The sequence below is a fragment of the Dasypus novemcinctus genome, chromosome 2 (genome assembly GCF_030445035.2).
Source record: "Dasypus novemcinctus isolate mDasNov1 chromosome 2, mDasNov1.1.hap2, whole genome shotgun sequence".
Lineage (NCBI taxonomy): Eukaryota > Metazoa > Chordata > Mammalia > Cingulata > Dasypodidae > Dasypus > Dasypus novemcinctus.
Window position 1 is genome coordinate 8,852,785 of NC_080674.1, and position 22,571 is coordinate 8,875,355.

The 22,571-nt window shown below is 40.0% G+C and overlaps 1 protein-coding gene across 2 annotated transcripts in view; it reads right to left on the reverse strand.

The window, feature by feature from the left end:
- The window catches only part of SEMA5A (semaphorin 5A), a 539,903-nt gene that overhangs the window by 43,125 nt on the left and 474,207 nt on the right, over positions 1-22,571 (reverse strand). For both annotated transcript variants that reach the window (XM_058306809.2, XM_058306819.1), the window contains one exon: positions 18,532-18,679. In XM_058306809.2, coding sequence (XP_058162792.1) covers positions 18,532-18,679 — 148 coding nt within the window. The remainder of the gene's footprint in view (positions 1-18,531; positions 18,680-22,571) is intronic.

Consider the following 22,571-nt stretch of genomic DNA (forward strand, 5'->3'; position numbering starts at 1 on the left):
AGACAATCAAAAAGAAGGGGATACATTTCAAGTCATTCTATAAGGCCAATTTTACTCTGATATCAAAACCAGACATTATGGATGTATATGCCCCATGGATTTAGTAAGGGTCCTATCACACCCCCAAAGTGGGAGTACATTGAGCTGAACGCCTCAGGGGCTTGCACATGGGGGATTTGACTTTAACCAAGAGTCAGCTTGGATTCTAAGTGCAGAAAAGCAAGGAAACAAGCTTCTGCTTTCTTACTAGAAAACACTGTAGGGTGTATGTATGTATATGCAAGTATGTGCATGGTCGTTGTGTGTGTGTGCCCACACATCATTTTGTGTGTGAGTATATAAAAATGGACCTGGCTTTCCTCTTCATACATTATTTTAAGCATTCCTGTTTATAACCCTGTAGAAAGCTCAAGAGAATAAGAAAGTCAGTGCTGTCACTGGAATTCTTCTTTACTGCCGAGGTGGTGATTTGTGGGCACTTTTGCCTCGATAAACTTGCATCTCAAATGAGAAGACACATTTATTTCTTTTATTTTCCCACTGTAATACCTTTAAATTCTCACGCTCTGAGAGTGAAATTTAAGAATTTGGACTTATTTTTCTGGCAAGTGCTTTGCAATGAGAGGAGAGTACTTGGAGTTGGAGAGAATACCTATCATTGAAGAAAATGTTTCATTCTCAATCTGACGATTGAAATGGGTGGCCTTGAGCAAAAAAAAACACCCTTTATTTCCATAAGTCCACTTTTAAGGGGCAAAAGTTTAAACATAATGTCCCTGCTTCAGAATGTTATAATTAATGTACATATTTGTAAAATCTTGTGAAGAACTATGGAAGAACCAGAGAAAATAACATAAACCAGAGTGAGGTTGTGTTATTTAGTATGAAAGCTTTGGCAGGACCACCCATGGGGCATTGCTTCTGCAATGATACAAATACTCCTCTGCTTTCTTACTGGAAAATCATATGAGCTGTGTGTGTCATGCATACATATAAAAACAAATACATATTTGTATATATCTGTGTATATATACACTTATGTACATGTTTGTTTATATATTCTGTGTGTGTGTGTGTGTGTGTATATATATAAACCATACATACACAACCTTAAGGAAAACACAATTTAAGAAAAGAAATGCTCCCTCTAATTATAGGATTTGGATGTGGTGGTTAGTGTCATACATGTGTGGACAAAGGTAGATTAATTTCTTGACAAGAAAATGTAAAATCAAATTAGAATAATAGAGTGATTATGGCAAATTCAGTCATAAAGCCATAGGCTAAAACCACACAATCCAGTTGAAAAAATAATAATCCATAAAAGTTATTTCTTCATAGCGTAGGCCACTTATAGTAAATATTTTACAAATCTTGTGATTCGCCTATGCTTGAGAAGTTAACATTGATTTTATATAAAAGTCAATTTCTAAAAAAATTAAGGTTTGAGCTTTTGAGAAATATACAAAGAGGAAACATGTGTCACAAGATATTGATTGATATATGTCAACTTTTCTTTATCTGCTAATATACTGCAGAAAATTTTAATACCACCTTCCTCTCTTAGGGCATTTGGATCCCTTTTTTTTCTTTAATTCTGCATCCATCCACTGATCTGTCCATTCACCTTTCACTAATCACCAAAGTATCTCCAAATTGCTCAATTTTCCTACAACTATACCTACAGTGAATAAAAAATAAGTGGCATGTTACGATGGCTCTAGCCATGTAAACTTGTCCTCCTGCCGTGACAGGAAAGACTTTTGTTTTCTTGTTTTTGAACACTCCTCAGTCCTGGAGGTTCTTCAGTTTCATGATGCCGTGAAACATTTTAATCCACACTCAGAACAGCACACACTGTCCCGGGCATGCGAGGTGAGGCTCGGGCACACAGGCATTTACCTTGGCAGGCAGGAACGACACCAGCTACTGGAAGCCTAAAATTTTTTTTTAAAATTCCACAAAATAATCAACGTGGTCTGCTTGGGGGCTCTATGACAGGAGATCTCAGATGGTAGGTGGTGGTGTCACCCTCAAAGAAGACTGGGCGAATCAGACTACTGCGTTTCCAGGGCCCCGTGTGACATCCAGAGGAAAATCCAGAGGGCTTCGACCCCCAGGATTTCCACGTGTCTGCTGCTCTGAGTGGACCCCTTCCCATGCCCGAGGTCTCACAGCCCAGGCTGCAAACACACGCCGTGGCTGCGGGTCCCATGTCTTTGCCAAAGCCGTTGCCCGGCCCGGGCCCTGCAATCACGCTCCTAAACTCTTCCCCTCCTGCCCCCAGCCCCTAGAATGTGACAGAGTAAGGGGCACCAGCACCATGGCCCGTGCACTCAGGGCTCTGCTAGGCAGGGAGGGCTGTGGGCACAGCGGCCGCCAGGCTCACTCTTGTCTTCCTGGTGGCCCTGAGCACTGGTGCCTCCTCACACGCAGCCCCTGGCACACAGCATCCCTCACAGCACGTCCCCATCAGACAGCCTCTGGCGTCTGGGGATCCTAAGAGAAGCCACGGTCCCTCACACGATTCTTGATATCTTCCCCTCAATGGTGTCTGTAGCAGTTTGATATTATTGATGAACTCCAAAAAGAAATATTGGATTATGTTTGTAAACTGATCTTTTCCTCTGGGCATATTAGATTATATTGGATTTAATGGTCTACTTGCTTAAGTAATTACATAAACCTCTTCTGCCAGTAGGGTGCCCATTAAAGGGTGCCCATTAAAGGGTGGGGACTCACAGATAAAAGGCAAGGCAAAGGACAGAGTTAAGGGTTCTTAATGTTGGAGTTTTGATGTTGGAATTTGATGCTGAAGCCTTAAGCTGGAGCCCAGGGGAGAGAGACAGAGCTGTTCACCTGATAGTCTACAGTTGACCTTGTGGAGAGAGGCAAAGCCTAGAGAGCCTCATAGTCTACAGCTGACCTTGTGGAGAAAACAGAGGAGCTGAGCCCAGAGGAACCCAGGAAGCCTGGACCCTGGCAGACGTCGGCAGCCATCTTGCTCCAACACGTGGAAACAGACTTTGGTGAGGGAAGTAACATATGCTTCGTGGCCTGGTAACTGTAAGCTCGTACCCCAAAGAAATACCCTTTATGAAAACCAATCAATTTCTGGTATTTTGCCTCAGCACCCCTTTGGCTGACTAATACAGTGTCCAAAACTGTTAAAGTACTGAATAGCCTTTCAATCAATAAACAACCTGAAAAGTTACAGAGAGCTGCCGTGGCTCCAGGGTGGGGGGGGCCAGGAGCCCCTTCCATCAAATGTCCCACTCCCACCTGCAGAGGTTTGGCGGGACACGGTTTGCCAAGGGAGGCAATAGGTGAATGTTCCACCAGGTGTCCCGGCCAGTCACTACTAATCATCTCTGACCACTGGAGACAAGGTCAGAGAGCTGGAAGGAAACCTGGGACAACTCATTCCCACGTACAGCTTTACCTGCTCGCCTTGCTGGTGAACAGCCCACGACCTCCATCCAGCACACACTGAAAGGCGACGGTGCTGGCAGGAAGTCTTGGCTTTTTCTTGACTTCAGTGACAAGAACCTTTCACCACCACACATGGTAATGCTTGCGGTGAGATTTTTAATAGGTTAAGGAAGTTCCCATCCAATTTTTTCAAGAAACTTATTTATTATGTTTGTTTACATTTAACTGTTGAGAATGGGAGTTGAAATTTATCCAAGGCTTGTTCTGCATCTATTAAATGGCTGTCTCATTCTTTCTCTTAGTCTGAATAAGATAATGTATTACTTTGCAAGGTTCCCTGCTGGGTGTTACTTCCATTTCTGGCATAAAATCTGCCTGGTCATCATAAATGTGATATCATGAATATGGACACATGCATAAACATATACACTTAACGTCTGGGGCGTTTAGTCTATACAAGGTTGTGCTTTCTGTGAACTGCACAAAAGATCATGGTGGAGGGGGCATGTGAGCGGTGGAAATTTAGCCTGAGTTCTCCCTCCAGGTCAGGAGCCTTGTGCAGGGTGTACCCTGAGGAGGAGAAACCTTTCCTGGCACACAGAACATGCTGAGCCCGAGGCACTGTGGGCCTCGGAAGTAGGGGCTATCCCCAATTCACACAAAGGCACCTTCTAGGAGGCCACGCTCCTGGGTCCCACACATTTCTATTTCTCTGGGGCAAATGGCCACTGGACACATCAGCTTGGGCAAACCTTCTACAGGACCCCTCGCTTTAAGACACATTTCCTTCTTTGTCTACTGCTGAGAATCCCTGCTGCCATTTACACCAGCACGGCTAGTTCTTTAGTTTCTAGTCTTTCTCCTACTCCTGGAGGTAGACATGAGAGAAGGCACCTGACGAGGCTAAGTGGGGTGGAGGGACATAAATACGATGTACAATGTTGAAAGACTCTTCTCTGCACATCTCCTGACAAATGTCATGACTATTTGGGGACTTCTTGAGAGAGTGTTTGGAAACTTGATCTCCATCATTGGCCCAAAACATGTGATGGCGGCTCTCCCTTGAATTGAAGGCTGTGAAAGCATTTCACCCGATGCCTAAAAAGTAGGCACTGAGCAGCTATTCTGCACCAGGTGTGCAGGCTGCTGTTGACGCAGAGGTGAGCCAAACAGATGTGGTACCTGCAATTCCTTAGTTTGGAGACTCATGGTACTTTCTGCAAACACCCCAAAGTCACCTTGGAAACTTTGCGGCTCCAGTGGAGAGAAGGCCAAAGGACTGCCTGGGCCCTGGCATCACCTGGCACCACCTGGCATCACACCTAACCTCAGGTGCATCAATGATTTCACTCTGCTATTGTGGCAAGGACACACTTACAATTTAAAGCTGTGCCCAGCAAGTATCTGTCCTCCAGGGAGATGTAAATAAAATGTCCATAGAGGGCCAGCAGATTTGCAAAACTTTCTTTGATAATGCTTTTCCTCATATAAATATTTATATGGGCACTTTTTTTTCTGCCTTGAGTACTTTTGCTATAAGGTAATTTGGATTCCTTTCTTCACAAATGAGGCCAAAACCAATGGATTTAGAGTAACTCCACAGCCATGCCTATACAGAAGCCTTCCTTACACAAATATTAGATGGAAATGATCAACAGAAAGGTGCAAATTATGCTAAAGAATAAGGAACAGTGCCTACTGGGAAAAATCATCGCTTCATCAATTGCATTTTTTATGCCAAGAATTAGGTAAAATGTAGAAGTGAAATGCCAGAATTTAAAAACTTAATTGATATCAGGATGGGAGAGGGTTTCCTTGGCCAGGCTCCTTTAGCTATGCTGTGAGCCAGCAGGGACGTGTAAGAATAATGAGTTCATGAGGCTGTGGATGACAAACAAGACAACGCAAGAGAAGGGGAGACCTCCAGGGACCACTGAGGTTGTATGATTCCCAGGAAATCCTTGCTAAATCCCTTCACAAAGTAGCACATGGAATTACATCTCTTCAATGGCCTTAGAAATTATGGTTACAAAACACTTCGTCAACCTCAATAACAAGGAAGTATTTACATTTCCAGTTCAAGACGCAGGCTAAGAGATGCATTTGTTTCCAGGAGAGTCCCAGGACAGGGGCAAATATCAAAAGTGTCCTGGAGATGGACAGGCAAATTCTCTTCTGTAGTACAAACATTGTGGGTTCCTCAGTGGACACATGGGGAGCACATATTGCCTTAGCGCCAGGGCAATTCACCCTTGTCCATCTCTGGGTGAAACACCAGAGGCTCAGCCCAATTCCAGGGCCCACTGGCGAATATGCCCCTGTCTTTGGAGCAAACTGGTTCTTAAAAGGTCCATTAAGCACCAGTCTTCCTAAGTCTAAGTCACCACCAAAGCACCCAAATGGCATTTGCCCAAATATTGACTGTGGCTTTGTCAGAGAATCTGTCCTAGGTACACATTCCACTGTCGGAACCCCTGTAGGTTGTCTTCAGTTACGACACTTTCTAATGGGTGTCAGTGTTACCTGGTCATGAGGATTCTTTTTCTGCCAGAGTGAGAGCAACTCAAGGTGGAGGACAACAACTTAACCACATTTGCATTCCAATCAACCACATCCCAACAAGGGGGGGCACAACACTTGTTTGTTGAGGGAACAAAAACTACAGGCAGGGGGGAGATAGTGGTTGGAAAAGGGCTGGGAGCTATTGCATTTAACAATTTATTTACAAGGGGAAACTGAAATATTGGAATCAGTGCCACTTTGAAACACTAAATTCAGATTTTCTTTTTAATTAGATGCTCTGCATTAGTTATGTGCATTCAAGTCTTACTGATGGGAGGACTGATAAGGTCTTGGAAGGTCACGTCAAGTCTAATCTAATATCAGAATCCATTTTAATGAACTCTGTTCGGTATTACTGCAGGCATGCTGGTTTTCAGTGCTAAATTAGTATCATTTGGAGCAGCTCTTTGAAGGTAAAAAAGAATTTGAAATAATTTAGCCATAAGAACTAGAAATGTTCATAAACAATATTATGGGAAAAAAGAAAAAGGTCACTAAAGGCAGCTCCATTAGGGTGTGAAGAATCTCTGAAAGAATCTCTACAGATGCATTCTATATTTTATATATATATTTATATATATACAAACACACACACACACAATGAAAGAACTGAGTAGTAAAGAACAATGTAATATACAAGAATAATCACTTCATTCAAAAAGATGGTGACAATATTTCCCCAAATTGCCACCCTCCTTAAAAAAATGATTACAAATTTATTAATTATGTTCGTTTATTCACTATTCAACAACCTGTAGGTATTGAGAATACAATAACAAACAAAATATATATTGTTCCTGGTTTTAAATTATTATCATTCTTTTCTCCGTTTTGGGGAGAGGCTTCAGTAATTTTTTAAAAAAATAATTCATCTCATATTAGTATGAAGAAGCATGGCTTTTTGAAATAATCTTAAGCCCAATTTTTATAACACATATTTTGGGGAATACTGACAAATTTAATATCAGGATTAGAAGCACCTACTGAGGTAAATAAATTGTGGTAACAGAGAAGCTGTAATTATATTTGAGGTAATGTTTGTGTGAAAGTAGCTTATTTCACAATAAGAACTACATGCATACCCACACACATTTCTAAGTATAACAATATGTATTTATATATAAATTAGATAGTCTTTCTTTTAAAGAGGAAAAACAACATGAATTTTTTTCCCTGCAAAGGGTAAATAATTTAAAACATAATGTAATTTGTATGCTTGAACTAATTGGTCAAGTGGTACTGTGGAAAGACGAATGAAAGTTGGTATAATTAAACAAAATACAATAAAGCATTTAAGAAAAAAAAAGATAACATTAACAAAGATAAACTGAGATAATTGATAATGATAAAGGGTTCAAGTCACCAGGGAGATCAGTCAATACCAATTCTAGATATTCCCAATAATACAGCTTCACAATATAAAGCCAGAAGTGATAGAAATAAAAGAAGGAATAGAAAAATCCATATAGTGGGAGACATTAGTAAACATCTCTCAATAGTTAAAAGAATATAGCAATTAAGAAATAAGTAAGAATATAAAGACCAACCCAATTACCAAGAAAACAAAATGCCATGCATGGAATATTAAAGCCAACGAGAGAGTACACATTTTTTTCAAGTGTTTATGGAACACCTGCCAAAACTGACCATATGTTCAGTCATAAGTGACCCTTAACAAATTTGAAAGACTTACAGCAATTCAAAATAAGTTTCTGACCACATGTCATTAGGTTATACACCAATAAAACATCATAATTTAAAAATCCAGATCTTCTAAGAACTAAACCCAATACTTGTAAGTAAAGCATGGATCAAAAGCAGAAATAATAGACTTCAAAAACATTTTGAACTAAATGATAATGAAATGTGCAGGAAAGAGTCAACATACCAGGTATGATCCTTCGAAGGACCTGTTTTTCAATTGCAAGGCAGGCCCTTGGCTGGCGCATGAAAGCTCGGGTGTCTTTTCCTGCCTGGGGCAATGTTTACTTGGTTTCATCTGGGAGTCTGAATTTGCATAGTTGTGGTTGGCAGAGAGTGCCTACATGATCAGCCTCTAATACAAAGTTTGTCTTCTGAGTCACAAACAGCTTCCTTATGTGTATGCTGATGCATTTCATTGCTGGAGAAGAAAGCACCTGTGTGAGAGCCTTCCTGGAAGGATAGAGTGAGCATAAGAAGCCTGTGTGGACTTCTACAGACTGATCCTACAATAGATGTGTTCTCTGTAATAAACTATAGTCATGTGTACAACTGTCTTTGGTGACTGTGGGCCCTTGGAGCTAATTACTGACCATATGCATGGTCATAGGACCACTGACCCATATGTTAAAACATATTATATCTTGGGGGATATAGCTAAAGCAGCACTTAGAGGGAAATGTATAGCCTGAATTGTGCACATAAGAAGAAAGGCTGAAAATCCATTATTTCAGCTTTTTATCTCACAAAGCTAGAGAAATAAAAGCAAATCAAAGCCAGAGTAGAAAGAGGGAAATAATACAAATAAAGGTATACACTCATAAAATATTCAAAGTTATGATAAAGAGAATAAACAAAGCTACAACCAGGTTCACTGAAATAATTAAACTTATACATGTTTAAATTTCTGACAAGCCTGACTGAGAAAAAGAAAGGAGGAGAGAGAAAACACAAATTACCAATATTAGAGATGGACAGGGAGCTATTCATAGAGAACCTACAGACATCAAAATTTAAAAGATTAAGTTCTGAATAATTTTCTGCCAATAAATTTAAATACTTAAATGTAATGGACAAATACTTTGAGAAACACTAATTATCAAAAAGAAAACAAGAACAGATAGAAAATCTTCTTCACTCTAACCACCTTTCCTCTACTTTCAGTCCCTTAATTCTGCTGATTCCATCTCCTATTCTTGAACCACCCAGTTCTATCTCCAGTCTCTCTATTCCCTAGTCCACTATTCATGCATCTTGAAGGATCTTCCAAAATGGCCAAATTGCTCATGGCTTCCCATATTACTAATAGGATCTCTTCTCTGTAGGCAAAAGTTCAAACTTTCAAGCCAGTGTAAAATTTCTTTCATGATGCCAGGGGGCCCAGCTCTGTTGAAAGTTTGTAGTGCTATCCCCAGCACACAGCAGAAACTCAGTGAATATAAAATGGTGAAAGAATAAACAGTGGAAAACTCAGAAATCATCATAGTAGTAACTTGATCAACTCATTAATATTTCAAAACGTCTTTCTCATTCCTGCAGGAACTAAATTTCGTAGTACATATATCACCTCATGCCATCAAGTTTCAAAGAACTCAGTAACCAAAAAAAGCTGTTGGTTTATCTTTTGTTAATAACATAATTTATAAACCAAAACATCGGAATCGGAATAAACTATATCAAGTGGTTTTCCATCCACAAAATTTAAACTAAAAAAATGAAAAGATGCTCTACTCCTCAAAAACATATTTTAATGGATGTTTTGAGTATATGCATCCATATACTATTAAGAACATGCACAAGTTCCAAGCTTTTATCACCCAGGTTGGGGTTTACAGGAATGGGGGAGCCAGTGTGAATGGGGGCCCTGCCCATGTCTGTGGACATCAGATGCATTGGGCTGGTGCTTTCATTTCTTGAAGGGGAAAAAGACAGGACAAGAATGAAGATAAACAGACTGGCTCTGTGCTTGACAGAGAAGCCCAGATGGTTCTGGCTACACCATGCTTAGGAGATAAGTGGTAGAAAGAATGTGAAAAGAAGAATTTGGGCAAGGGAGTGTTTTAGTTTGCTAGGATGCTGAAAGCAATATGCCATGAAATGAGTTGGCTTTTAACAATGGGAAATTATTAGCATACCTGCTTCCAGTTTTGAGACCATGAAAATGTCCAAATCAAGGCACCATCAAGACAATGCTTTCTTCCTGAAGACTGGCTGCCCTCATTCCTGAACTCCTTTATCACATGGCAAGGCACATGGTGGTGTCTGCTGGCACCTCCCTTCTCTGCAGGTTTCACTGCTTCAGCTCCTGGCTTCTGTGGCTTTCTCTCTCTGTATTCCACATTTATAAAGGACTCCAGTAAGAAGATTCAGACCAACCCTGGGTCATGCTCTAACTGAAGTAATCTCATGAAAACCTGCCTACAGTAGGTTTATACTCACAGGAATGGATTAGCTTTAAAGAACATGATTTTCTGGGCTCCAAAGAGTTCCAAACCACCACAGGGGGGAGTGGGCAATGTCAAGACCGTTGCTCAAGATATCTGAATAGAAAACCCTAAAGCCGATGGAATAATGTCAATGGAGATACTGAAGGCTCCAATGTCAGAGAAGAAAGGGTAGATGGCCAGATTAGCAGAGTGCAGGATCCTGGACAGACCAACCATGTGGCATACTCAGAGTTCATCTCAAGGCTAAGCAGCGTCCATTCTCTGTTCCTCATGGTGTCAAGTGAAGCATAAAAAATAACCCAATGTGTTTTGAACCAAGGAAGTCTGCTTTTTTCTGATTTTAGTATATATCTATGTATATGTATATATGCACTCTTAGTTTTCTATGGGTTTAATTATAAAACTAAAGATCTTACCCTCTGAAAATGAAAATGACTCTAACACAAAATCATATTAAGTTACACTTTTAAAAAAATACAATTTCTAGTGAGAAAGTACCTACACATAAACCAAGCCAGACACTAAGAATGGTGGGCAGTAGCTTGATACATAGGAACTTCTCTTATGAATGATTTGATAAAGTGTTTGGAGCTACTTCTCCCCACATAATGAGTCCACTTGGCCTCGCAGGTACATGATGCTCAGGACCTGTCTACCCAGAAGCCATTCCTGAGCTCCCTGGAGGCTGCTACCTGGCATGGCACTTAAAAAACAGATGGGCAAAGGCTACAGAAAGCAGCAGCAGGAAGTCGTGTGGAATATTGATACCATACCTGAGGGCAAATTCCAAGGAACACCTGGTTGAGTACAGCTTCGATTCTGTAACTGCAAGAGCAAGTTAGAGACCTAAATCACATCTTACCCATTGGCCTGGCACTCAAGATCTTTCAGATTTCCAGAACCATGTCTCATTACTTCCTCTATTCATCCTGGAGCCACGCAAATAATGCTCTTTAGGGTTTCTGCCATATCCTGCCCCCTCCCATCCTCCATGGACACGCCTTTACTCATGTTCCTTTCATGGGCAGTCCCAGCTCCAACTCAACTTGGCAAATCGTAGGGACTCTTGACCCTTCTGGCCAGAAATAACGTCCCCTTCCTCTAGGCTCAGAGTTTTCTCTTAATTGTCCCACTGGCGTTCTTGACTTCTGCCTTATATTCTAGCCTTTTGAATGATATGTTTGATACCTTTTCACTTAAGTTGGAAAGTAAGCTCTTGAGGTCAGGAATTTTATTGGGGCCCCTGCATATCTTCCATAGCACCTGACACCATTCTTGACACACAGTAGGTAGCTGTTCGGCATTCTTGCTTGATTAGAGACACAGATGGGAAGACCTGAAAATGGTGCAGAGTCCAGGAGACATGAATCAGGGATTGAAGTCACTGTAAGTTTCCCATTCTTTCATATGTGAAACTATTTAAAAATGTACAGTGTCATTTAAGATCACACCAAGCATTAGAGAAATTAATTATCAAGGGAGATGTGTGTCATCTGCAGAGTTCTGTCCCTCCCCTTCATTTTCAGATGTCAAGGGTATATCACAGAAAGCTATCAGTATTTGCAAGAAGATAAGGGAAAGACATCATATAAACAAGCTTCCTAATGAAAACGGCCTGGTGAACATCAGAGGGCTCCTTTTGATGTCTGGATTCCATCTGTTTGCCTCTGCCATCTCCTCTCTCTTTTTAACTTGAGAAGCTTATGTTTCATGTCCTCTGGTTTCAGTGCAGAGCCCGCATAGTTTTATAAAGGAGATTCTACAGCTTCCTTCTTCCTGCCCCTGCAATTGTAATTTCTTTCTCCCACATGGTGACACTAGAGTTCCTTTAATGACTACTTTTGTATAGTCGCAAACTGGGCAATTTCATGGGATTTGGCTAGTCTGGAACAGATGGGGGAAATGTTTCACATCACGACAGCAGGAAGGTGCCAAATAACAGAGTGCGAGCGTTACTCTCTCACACCGCAGGGCTAGCGAAGTCTTGTCAGAATGTGACGAGCTACCAGCAATTCTGTCTTCAAGAGTCACTTGAACCACTATTCCCTTCAAACCAGAACCTCATGTGGTTCTGTAAGTCCAATAGATCCTGAAAAATATATGCCAAGTGAAATGAAGAGACAATTGTCCTAAGACTCTCAGATATTGTCATGCTTTGACTACAGAACAAAGCAATTAGGCATTCTTTTTCTTTACTAGCAAGTTTTGAAGGCTTCTAAATGCAATCTTGTTTTTCTATTTGGAAATATTAGTGAAAAAAATTAAACATCGCAGCACCTGCTTGTATTCTTTGCTGCATTCACACAGACGCATTCTAAGTTAGGCCCTAATTCTTAGAAAATATTAGGATCATATTTGGAATAAAGAAATAGCACTTGAAACAAACCTTGGCATCTGTGAAAAATATTCCATGTTTTAAAATCATTTTTTTTTCAAGTTCCAACATCTGTTGCTTCCCTCTTTAGTTAATCACAAGTTCCTTTGAAAATTATTATGTATGTGAACTGTTTCAACAACTGAAATTACACATGTTCAATAATACCATTGGAAACACTCAGATGAAAATAATAAAAATATGGGAAATGCAAATCTTAACCAAACACAAAGTAAAACATACTGTTGAAATAATTAAACATTTATGTTACTCCTCCAAAGGAAGAACTGTTGGTCATAAGCCAAACCAAATGACCATAATAATGTAATCTAACTCATTTTCAAATCCTCTAGTTGTATTTGCATTCTTTAAACTATTCCTACAACTTCCCCCATGCTTGTTAGTTGAAAATCATTATTAAAGATATTCTGTCAACAGCAGCACCAATAAATAAGAATAATCTAAAGAATGAACCTAGATGAACATAGGACATCTAAGTGTACACAGAACATTTTGATTTAAGCTTCACAACCGTGGACTCTTTCCAAAGAAGTAAGCAAGGACCAAGTATCTTTTAATCACCCTTGTTTAAGGGTTGAATATTAACCCATCACAGTTTCAAACCAGTTTATTAAAAATGAAAATATTTAAATAGCAGACAGCATATTCATTGCTATAAAGGACATGGTGCTAAGTACCTTACATGGAATACACTTACAGAATGCTAAAAACCCAAATGAGGTAGATGCTAATATTTCTCCCAGTGTCCAAATTAATAAATAGAAGCACAGAGAGACCAGTAACATCCCCAGAGTCACACAACTCTATAAACCCAAGCTTTATCAATAAATGCAGAGAAGAAAAACAAAACTACCATAAGCACTTAAATTAAGATAAGGGCACACAAACGGAGGTTTGAATGATCCATGGACAAATTAAAAATTACTTTAGTATGGAAGTGATAAGTGCAGGAATATGTGTGCATGGTGCTTGCAATGTTTTATATTACTCAAAATACTTTAGAAAAAACACTCACAGAGTGTGTTTGATATAGCATCCCAACTCTTAAACCTTCAGTAATGTTACAATAAACTTGAGATTCACAAACATAATGTCAGCACACGTGCCTTCTAAGGTTGAAATAATGAGAAAGCACACTATATATGTATATACATGTGTATGTAAAACAGTTTGCTAATATAGTGTATGAGTTTATAAAGCTCTCAAAGGAGTTTTCACCTGAGCCTGAAAGGCGCTTGCTGCCCACTTCCCGCCCTTACCTCCTTCCTGGCAGGATGCCTCACGAGAGACCCGCCTGTGCCATGACACAGGGGTCTCCTCCTCGCCATAACGAGTGACAGCTCTGGAAACTGTTACTGCACTCTGAGAGAGCTTAATGCATTTCCAATTAAATATTCCATTTGCAAGAATGTTTTCTGAAGGGTCTCTAAAAATCATCTATTAAAACTTTGGGAAGCACCTTAAAATATCAAAATATATTTTTATACCAATTGATTACTCAAAATTATTAAAATATTATCATGCTCAGAATTCAGGATCCAAAACATTTCTTTAAAGTCAAACTTGTCTCAGTATCCTTTAAAATATCACCAATTTAAGTTATAATTGCTCTCTATTTTTGCAAGTACAAAAAAAAAAAAAAAGGTGCAAGGAACTTGTAGGAAAAAGCTGAATTTTGACTCCAAGCTCAAATTCCATAAAAGAGCAATAACATTAAGGAATGAGACTGAATGCAGCCTCTACATTTTAAAAAAATGAAGAAAAAACAAGTGAACCTAAAAATGTTTTTATTCTAATGAGGTCCTTTAAAACCGACCTACCTCATGTACTACTGGTCTGAGTCAAACACAGCCAAGACTTTTCAGTGCAAAACGTGTCTGTTTGAGCTTTATATTCTATGTGGTTTTGTGGGTATGAGTTTTTAGTCCTAGCTGGCTCATCTCGCAATTCTTGAGTTTCTGAAGAGCCCACAGCATCCTTGATCTTTTAAGAACCTTGGCCTGAAAACTGCTGGGCCAAGATTTTGCTCTGGCGGCTATGGAGCTTCAGATGCATAACTAGGTTCCCCTGGACCTCTATGACTCCTTTGGAAAATCAAGATTTCCTGAGTTACTATTTCCCAAAGCATTCTGCAAACCTCAATGAACAACACAAAGAGGAGATATTTTGTCATTGTCATTATTTTTGTATTTCAATGATCTAGTTAGACTCTCAATTGCCAGGTTTTACTTGCCCCTAAACTTATCCATAGAGTATCATGACTTGATAGAAAACAAATTTTAGCTTCTCATATCAACTTCAATTAACTTCTGCAGATTCCCTTTGACTTTGTGTATTGCTTCAAATCTCTTTCTTCTTGATCTCTCTGAGCCTTCTGTGATCCTGTTCTTCTGGATCTGGGAAATAAATGTCTACCCTAAGCTCTTTGTTTATATCTTTAGTCATAGTGCTTGGTCAACTATTTCACACTTTGTGTGATATTTCAGGAAGGCATACAGTGCTGGCGATACCGAGTCTGTTTCTAGTTTGGAAATAACTTTACTGCATCTAATGCCCATTTAGCTCTAGTCTTTAATACATTTGCTAATCCCCTGAGAAAATTCTGAGTTGCATGGATCTAAGAAGCAATTCTATTTCTATCTACACTATAGCATCCTACATTTTTCTTCCATTTGTGTGTTGTACTTTTCAACCAAATAAAGAATTACGGTTTGTGATCTGAGTTTATCTTCAATTAATTTCTACACACAAGATAATCCCTTAATATTCCTCTGCTATTTAGTTGAGAAAGAATAGGATCACAAAACTATGAAAATCAAGATGTTAATGAATGAGAGAAGTTTTAAGGAAAGACAATAGCTTCTGTTTCTTTGAAGACACACTTGGAACTAAATAAGAGCAAAGAAATGGATGGTTTTATAATTACTTAACATAGAGCAAAACAGTTATGCACATGGAGATGTGTCATTAAGTCCCCAGTGCCAGACGACCAGTTCTCAATGGAACCCAGTTAGCCACCAGCACCAGGGCAAACTGGTGGATCTGTTTCGCCTCGAGTCTCCCTGCCTCCCATTGGAGGTAATAATGAGACCTGCTCAGCAGGAGTAAAGTGAGAATAACATCTTATATTTTAATTGCTCTTAGTACAGTCCATGGCATGTAGTAGGAACTCAAGAAAAGTTAACTATTTTTATTATATAACACAGGATTTTTGCTAGTCATGACATGCCTAAATAATAACCCCAGGCTTTTAAATTATAATTTAATTTCAATATTCCACTTGACATTACACAGTAAGTTAGGATTTGGAGGATGGGATCTAACAATTCATTGTTACCGTCACCACCTGACATTACCATCCATGGGCGGGTCTCAAGGTCACACCATTACTGGTGACACAAGAACCAGGTCCTCCTCTGACTCTGCTCATCAGTTCCCCAAAGTAACTCGGACACTCCTCGTCCCCCAAACTGCCCCCTGGAACTTGAAGAGTCCATTTCACTGAGAGAAAGAACAGCTCTCACCGAAGGGCCCTCTACTGAGCAGAATCTCTTTTACTGAGCTCAAAATAAAGACCTGGTGGTTTATTTAAAGACGAGGATGTAGGAATCTCAGAGGGGAACCTTGGAAGATCTTTCTGCAAAATTTCCATCTTAAAATGGGAGAACAAGAGTAGAGTCTGAAGTCCTTTCAACATGCTTGACCTACTGAAGATTGTCAACTCTTAACTTTTACTACCAGCTTCTGCGATGCCCAGGAAACTCAGTTGCTTACACTTTCCACACACATGCCCTTTACTGTGTTAATGACAGTTCAACAGCATACTATCATTTGCCCTCCTGTGAGGTGTGGGCAAATGGAGGAGCCAATCGAGGAGTCCACATAAATTACCCATACTTAGTGTGGGTATCTTGGTAAGAGACTGTCTTCAAAAGCAAATACATTCTATGACTGGAGATTTCTAAACAGCAGCTAGAATAGGAAGATCAATCAAGTGGTGTTATCAGTAACTGCTGTTTTCAAATAAATTTAATTGATATGATATATAGTCTAACCCAAAGAAACCAAGTCCATCCTTCATTCTACTTCCATTCTTCATTTGGCCTGAGCCAGGATTTCTGCTCAGACACTGAAATAAAGGAGAAGCCACAGGAGAAAAAAATAAATGTTGTGCTTCTACCATAGAGAGATAGATTGCTTCACTGCACACCAATAAGCCCATTGTGGAAGCACACTTCCAGAAGATTAACTTTGGTGGCAACAAAAACTGAAATACCTAGGAATTGTGCCATTCATTAATCTCACTGAAAACATGCTAGGTATTTTCCTGGATTTGAAAACGGGTGTGGCATTTATTTTATAAACGATAATTCTATAAATGTGGACATAAGTAAATGAATAATTGTGCTAACATTTTTAGGAAGACCTTCAATTTTTACATTCACAATCAGATGTTTCAGGCACACACACCAATGACTACACAGGAGATATGCTACACTCTTTCCTTAAAACAATTTTTCTATCGTAAAACTGCCTTAAATGTAATTACTGAAGTTGACTTATGCTCGGGGTCCTCCCTACCCCGTGTTTTCCAATAGTTGATACCAACCTTGACACAGGGCTGCACACCCCACTTCTCAGGCATCCAGAAAAGAGACACAGGAAACCACGTACTTCAGGAAAAAGTACACTGACCACATTTCAATAGCTTTTTGAGAAGATAAGAATGTTTACAGGCTTCCCCTTACCATGTAAAAATATGTTAAATGTGAGCATCTGTAATATCAAAAAATGTATCATCATAAACTATACACGAAGATTTTTCTTGGTCCGAAGTTAGTTAAGGCTGACCTGGGAAGACATCTCTGTAATCAGCAGTAGATTCTATTATAGCTACTACAATATCTTAGCCAGTGTAAAGGGGAAGAAAATTAATTGCAAACCCCAGTAACAAAAACCTCCTTGGGCTGAGGGTGATAGCTGACAAACCACCTCATAACTCTCTTCCTCTGTCTGAATTTCCCAAGTCTCTCTGGGGTGAGTGAGTTTTGTATCTCACAAACAGGTTTTACTGCAGCCTAAAAACATCACTCAGTCTCACAGCCAAGGAATGAAAGTGCTACAAAGAATAACAGAAAGACCAATGAGATGGATGGCAAGCCAGACCTTCTCGTGAGAACTTTGCCACCTGAACATTCACCACTGTCTCTCTGCCATCCGAAGGAAGGGAATGTTTTCAAATTCCTACAGGCTTGAAATTCCCAGTTCATTCCTAGACATAAAGCAGGAAAAGCAATTATGGGCCTTTGGAAAAGTGCTTGCAGAAGTGGAATTTTATATGATGATTCAGAGTTAAGCAAAATAGGACCTACTAATGCAGAAGAAAAACCAAACCATAGGTTATCTTTTATTCCCTCTAAATTGGCACCAACTTGTTGCAACAATGGCTCCACAGAGTTTCTCAATCGTCAGAGTGTACACAGTTTGTCCAATGTTCTGTACCTGAGCTTGACCCAAGCATGGAGACCTTCTTCAATATTCCAAGCAAATATCCCCAACAGAATTAAGTAGTCTTAACTTTTTCTGTCTCAGTAATCATAACAGAAATTTCGGAACAGGCCACCTGTATGCAAATATTTAGTGCAAGAAGGCTCCAGGCTACTCTATCCTTTCAGTATTTTCTTAAATATACACATTAACCAGAAAACTCACATGACACAGCATCTCCTATCTGCAAAGCATCATGCATTTCAATTGTGTGAAGAGCACCTAGTGTCCAGAGAGCATCTAGTCCTGCAGATATTGCGTTTGCAGAGCATCTAGTGTAGGCAGAGACTCTGCCGTATGCAGAGCATCTAGTGTGTGCAGAACACCCAACATCTGCAGAGCTTTTACTGTGGGCAGAGCACCTGGTGTGTAGAAGCATTTAGTGCGTGCTGACCCTGGACTCACAGCTCTGGTCCATGGGCTGGGGGCAAGGAGGAGACCACTCACCATGTTACAGCCGGCGCAGTCCGGCCCGTTCTCGCAGGTCCTGCGGCGAGCTTGAATGCCGCCCCCGCACTGGGCTGTGCACCGTTCCCATGGGCCCCAGCCTGTCCAGAACATGTGTGGGGGGCACAGCAAATGCTCATTGCAGTATCTGCAATGGGGAAACCAAGAGGAAAAGGAAACTGTTTAGTGCAACTTGAGGCCACCAATCTTTCCACTCTCCGTCCCTTCGCCAGATGTGGAACGCATGGGCATGCTCCGCGAGGAGGGCTTTTGGTAATCTGGGCGCTCGCACCGAGAGGAGGCAGATGTGGCGTCGGCCATGCCGTGTGCACACAGACAATGGGATGTGGGGCAGACAGTGAAGAAAGTGCTAAACTCACAATGCAGGATGGCTCTTCCTGTGCAGCCAATTAAAGGAAAAACAAACAAAACCCTTTCAAATAGACACCCAAAAATGAGAGTATATAGAAAACACCCAGGTAGGGCATTTATCTTCTAAACATAAACATTAAATGATAAAGTAGGTCACGAATGCAAAGTCAGCACAGCTTTATTTGGGATCCATTTCTCATCCATGAATCAAATAAATCCTGTAATTCTACTGGTCTAAGTTGAAGGAAAGTTAAAGTACGATTTTTGGTATGAAACACCATGTTATACACTGCTTAGGTTAGTCGAATTTTAAAGTTTATTTGTAGGGACCTAGAATGATTAATTTAAAAGACTAACCATTTAAAAAAGAGCTTCATTTATATTTACAAAAATTATACCTATCTTTTCACGATTAAATATACATCTATAAGTCCACATGTATATCCATATTGCCTATTTTCAGTCAAATACCCAAGGCTTCTCTTTAGTCCTATGATTAGGAGAACTTCCCTTCAATCCTCAATACTATAAGTGAAATGAAGCAAAGTGAAGAGGAAAACAAAACAAGAAGGAAACAGCCTGGCATTCTATAATTTTAGCCAATAGGGAAGAAGAGGTTAATCTAAATACAGTCAAATATAGTGATATCCATTTAGTGATTTAAGGGACAATTTAAACTCTTGTCTACTAAGCACAAACTTAGCTTCCAAAGATGACTAAAATGCAAAACATTTTCTCATGCTTTCCTTGCCCCAAACCAATTACCTTTAGAAATAAGAGACAGATGCTCCTATTTGCAGGTCTAAGTCACCTTTAATGTCATGATTATTACTAAATGCTTAATCCTGCAAGACACAGTGCAAAGGGAAGTACAGAGAGCTTTTCCTGATAGCAGGTGCTCATAATCTAAGAAACTCACAGAAATGGACACTAGTCTAGGATGTGCAGGGCAGAAAACACCACTTAGCTATACAGCAGTAGAGCGTCCCTCTACTAACAAAGGAAAAGCATTTCTAAAGAAGAAAGTAAAGCCAAATAGTAGCCAGAAACCAGGAAAATAATTGGGCATGGGGGTGGGAATGGCATTTAATAGTCTCTTGACTGTAAATGTTGGTAAGATTCAACTGCTTTTCCATCAAACCAGGAAAATTCCCAGAGAATGTGAGGGCTTCAGTAACCAGTACAATGATAAAAAGTAAAAAGCACAGCTAAGTTGAACGACATCATTTGGGAGAGGCATCTTGAGCCTCTGGTGGCATCCTGGAAAAGGATAGAATACAGAAATGGGAAGAATGGAGCAAAGAAGGTGACTGAGGAGAAGAGAGACCAAAAGAAGGTAACTGGAAGGCAAATGATCTATCTTGAAAGAATGGGAATGAAGAGCTTGAACTTCATTTATAAAGAATCAAGAAGGTCCCAGAGAGCTCCAGGGACAAAATAATGCCATGAGGGTTAGATGGTGGAGATTCAATTCATCTCTGGGTGTTTGTGTATCAACTTGCCAATGGTCTGGAGCTCCCCAAGATTTGAGGAACTCTGGTGTTTGAGTGTGAGGTATTAGCCCCCACATATAGCTAAGGCCACTATCAGAAGATCTGATAGCACAAATTTCAACCAGAGGAATCTGGATGGCAACCATCCAAGCTAGATGAATAGAGCAAAGCAGGAGAAGAAGAGCTTTACATGGGGCTTGGTGTATGTGGAAGTCAGATAGGAGGACTATGCCAATGTGTAGAATAAATCAACAAAGAAGCAAACGAAGTCCAAAGTCAGCATCTGAACTTGAAAGTGGGAGGCAATCAGGGGGAGATGGTCCATATGTCATGGCAAATGAATTAGTGTCTCGAAGCTTTCACACATAAGAGAGCACTTGCCACTGCCCATCTTTTCTATTTTTAACATAAAATAAATATTAGCCTTCCCTTTCAATGTATTATGTAGCTATTCACCCACTGCGCTGAGGGCCAGTGGACATTCTTGTGCAGTAGACAGTACATAGAAAAGCCAAACAGAAATGAGGATATTTCACCTTTGGAAGGAGAATTGACTCTCATGCATTTCAGTGTTACACTTGGGGACAATTTGCAAAAGTGAAATCACCAATAAAAAGCACAAAAATGAGAAAGGAGCACTAACTATAATATGAAAAGGACACGGTTATGAGAACTAGACAAGAAGGTGGCGCATAGCCTTGTTCAACCTCAGCTGGAGACATGCATGTTGGGCACTCAAAATTTTTTCTGCTCTTTGCATTATCTGTGAACAACCATGAAAACACATGGAGTATTGATTTGGGGGGTTACAAATAAATTTTAGCAAGTAGGTGTTTTTGCAATAAGGAATCTACAAATAAAGAAGATTGACTGCACGTGCACATGTGTAGTGACAATATGAAAATCACACTGACAGCTGAGTAAATATGAATATACATGTCGGAGCATGGAATAGTCCAGGAGAAAATTACCGTTTATTCTGAGAGTATGTTCAGAAGTCAGTCAGAAAAACTTAGAATTAGAACTCTCAGTATTTAAGTTAAAATAATCAGGTGTGTTTGCTCTCGCTGCGGGGAAAAGCGGAAGTAGAAAGCCATATCCTGCATCCAAGCTGATTCACTGACATTTAAATGTGTGGACTTCCTAGACTACTTGACACTAATTTCAGCTTTAAAAAAATAAAAGGTTGAAGGCAAAGGGAAAACCTTATGAAACAATGCTTATAAAACTCTTGACTTGTAATAAAAAGTACACCAACCGAGTTACCATTTGTCCCCCAAGAAAAATAAATCAGTGCACAAATTCCTTCTTTTATTTGACTGTAACAAGCCACCTCTGAAAACACTAGAATGTTTTTATAGTTAAAAATCTACCGTGGGGTAACCCTGTAAACTGCATGCAGCATGGAACTTTCAAGCAGTTTTTAATTATCTATTTGGCTGCGTTTCACAGTTGCCGACTGCTTGCCTTCCCCCCCTTTTTTTTTTCCTTCTTCTGTTTTAAGTTCCTTTTTCCTTTGAACCATCAATCTACAGCATTTTTGGGAAACAAACCACACCGGGATCTGCTGGGATGCCACCCTCTGAAATTGCAGGGTCTCTAAGGGAGGTCAGAAGGGAAACAAATTGCTAGGCCACTCTGTCCTTTCATGTCTGGTTTTCACTCAGGAAACCATCCTGAGAGAGAAAGCTCAGAGGCAATGCACAGAATGACCTTTCCCTCTGGGCTGAAATTTCAAGGAAGCAGTGTCCTTCTGACCCCACCTCGGCCACCCCAATTTTAAACGACCCATCGGGCTTGCAAACCTGTTCTGGGTCATCAACAGCAATGGGAATGGGCAGTGAGTCACCTTGGTGGCCTAAAATTTTTTTCTTAATTAATTCCTGAGTAAAATATCTACACTCCTCTGGGCTTCGATGTGCTGCTGGCTCTGACCAAATGACCAGTTAGGAGTTTCTGAAATTTTATCAGCTCTCTTGGGTCTCTAGTACCGTAAAGCACTGAAAGTCAGGGAGGCATTGCAGGATGCATTAAAAATTAAGATTTTAATTTTGCCCATGACTGCACATTCTCATTTTACACTTAAAAATTAATTAATGACCCAGTATTGTTCCTCCATAAATTATCCATTTTTCCACAAATCTCAGCTCTGTGAAAAGAAGTGCATTTTATAAT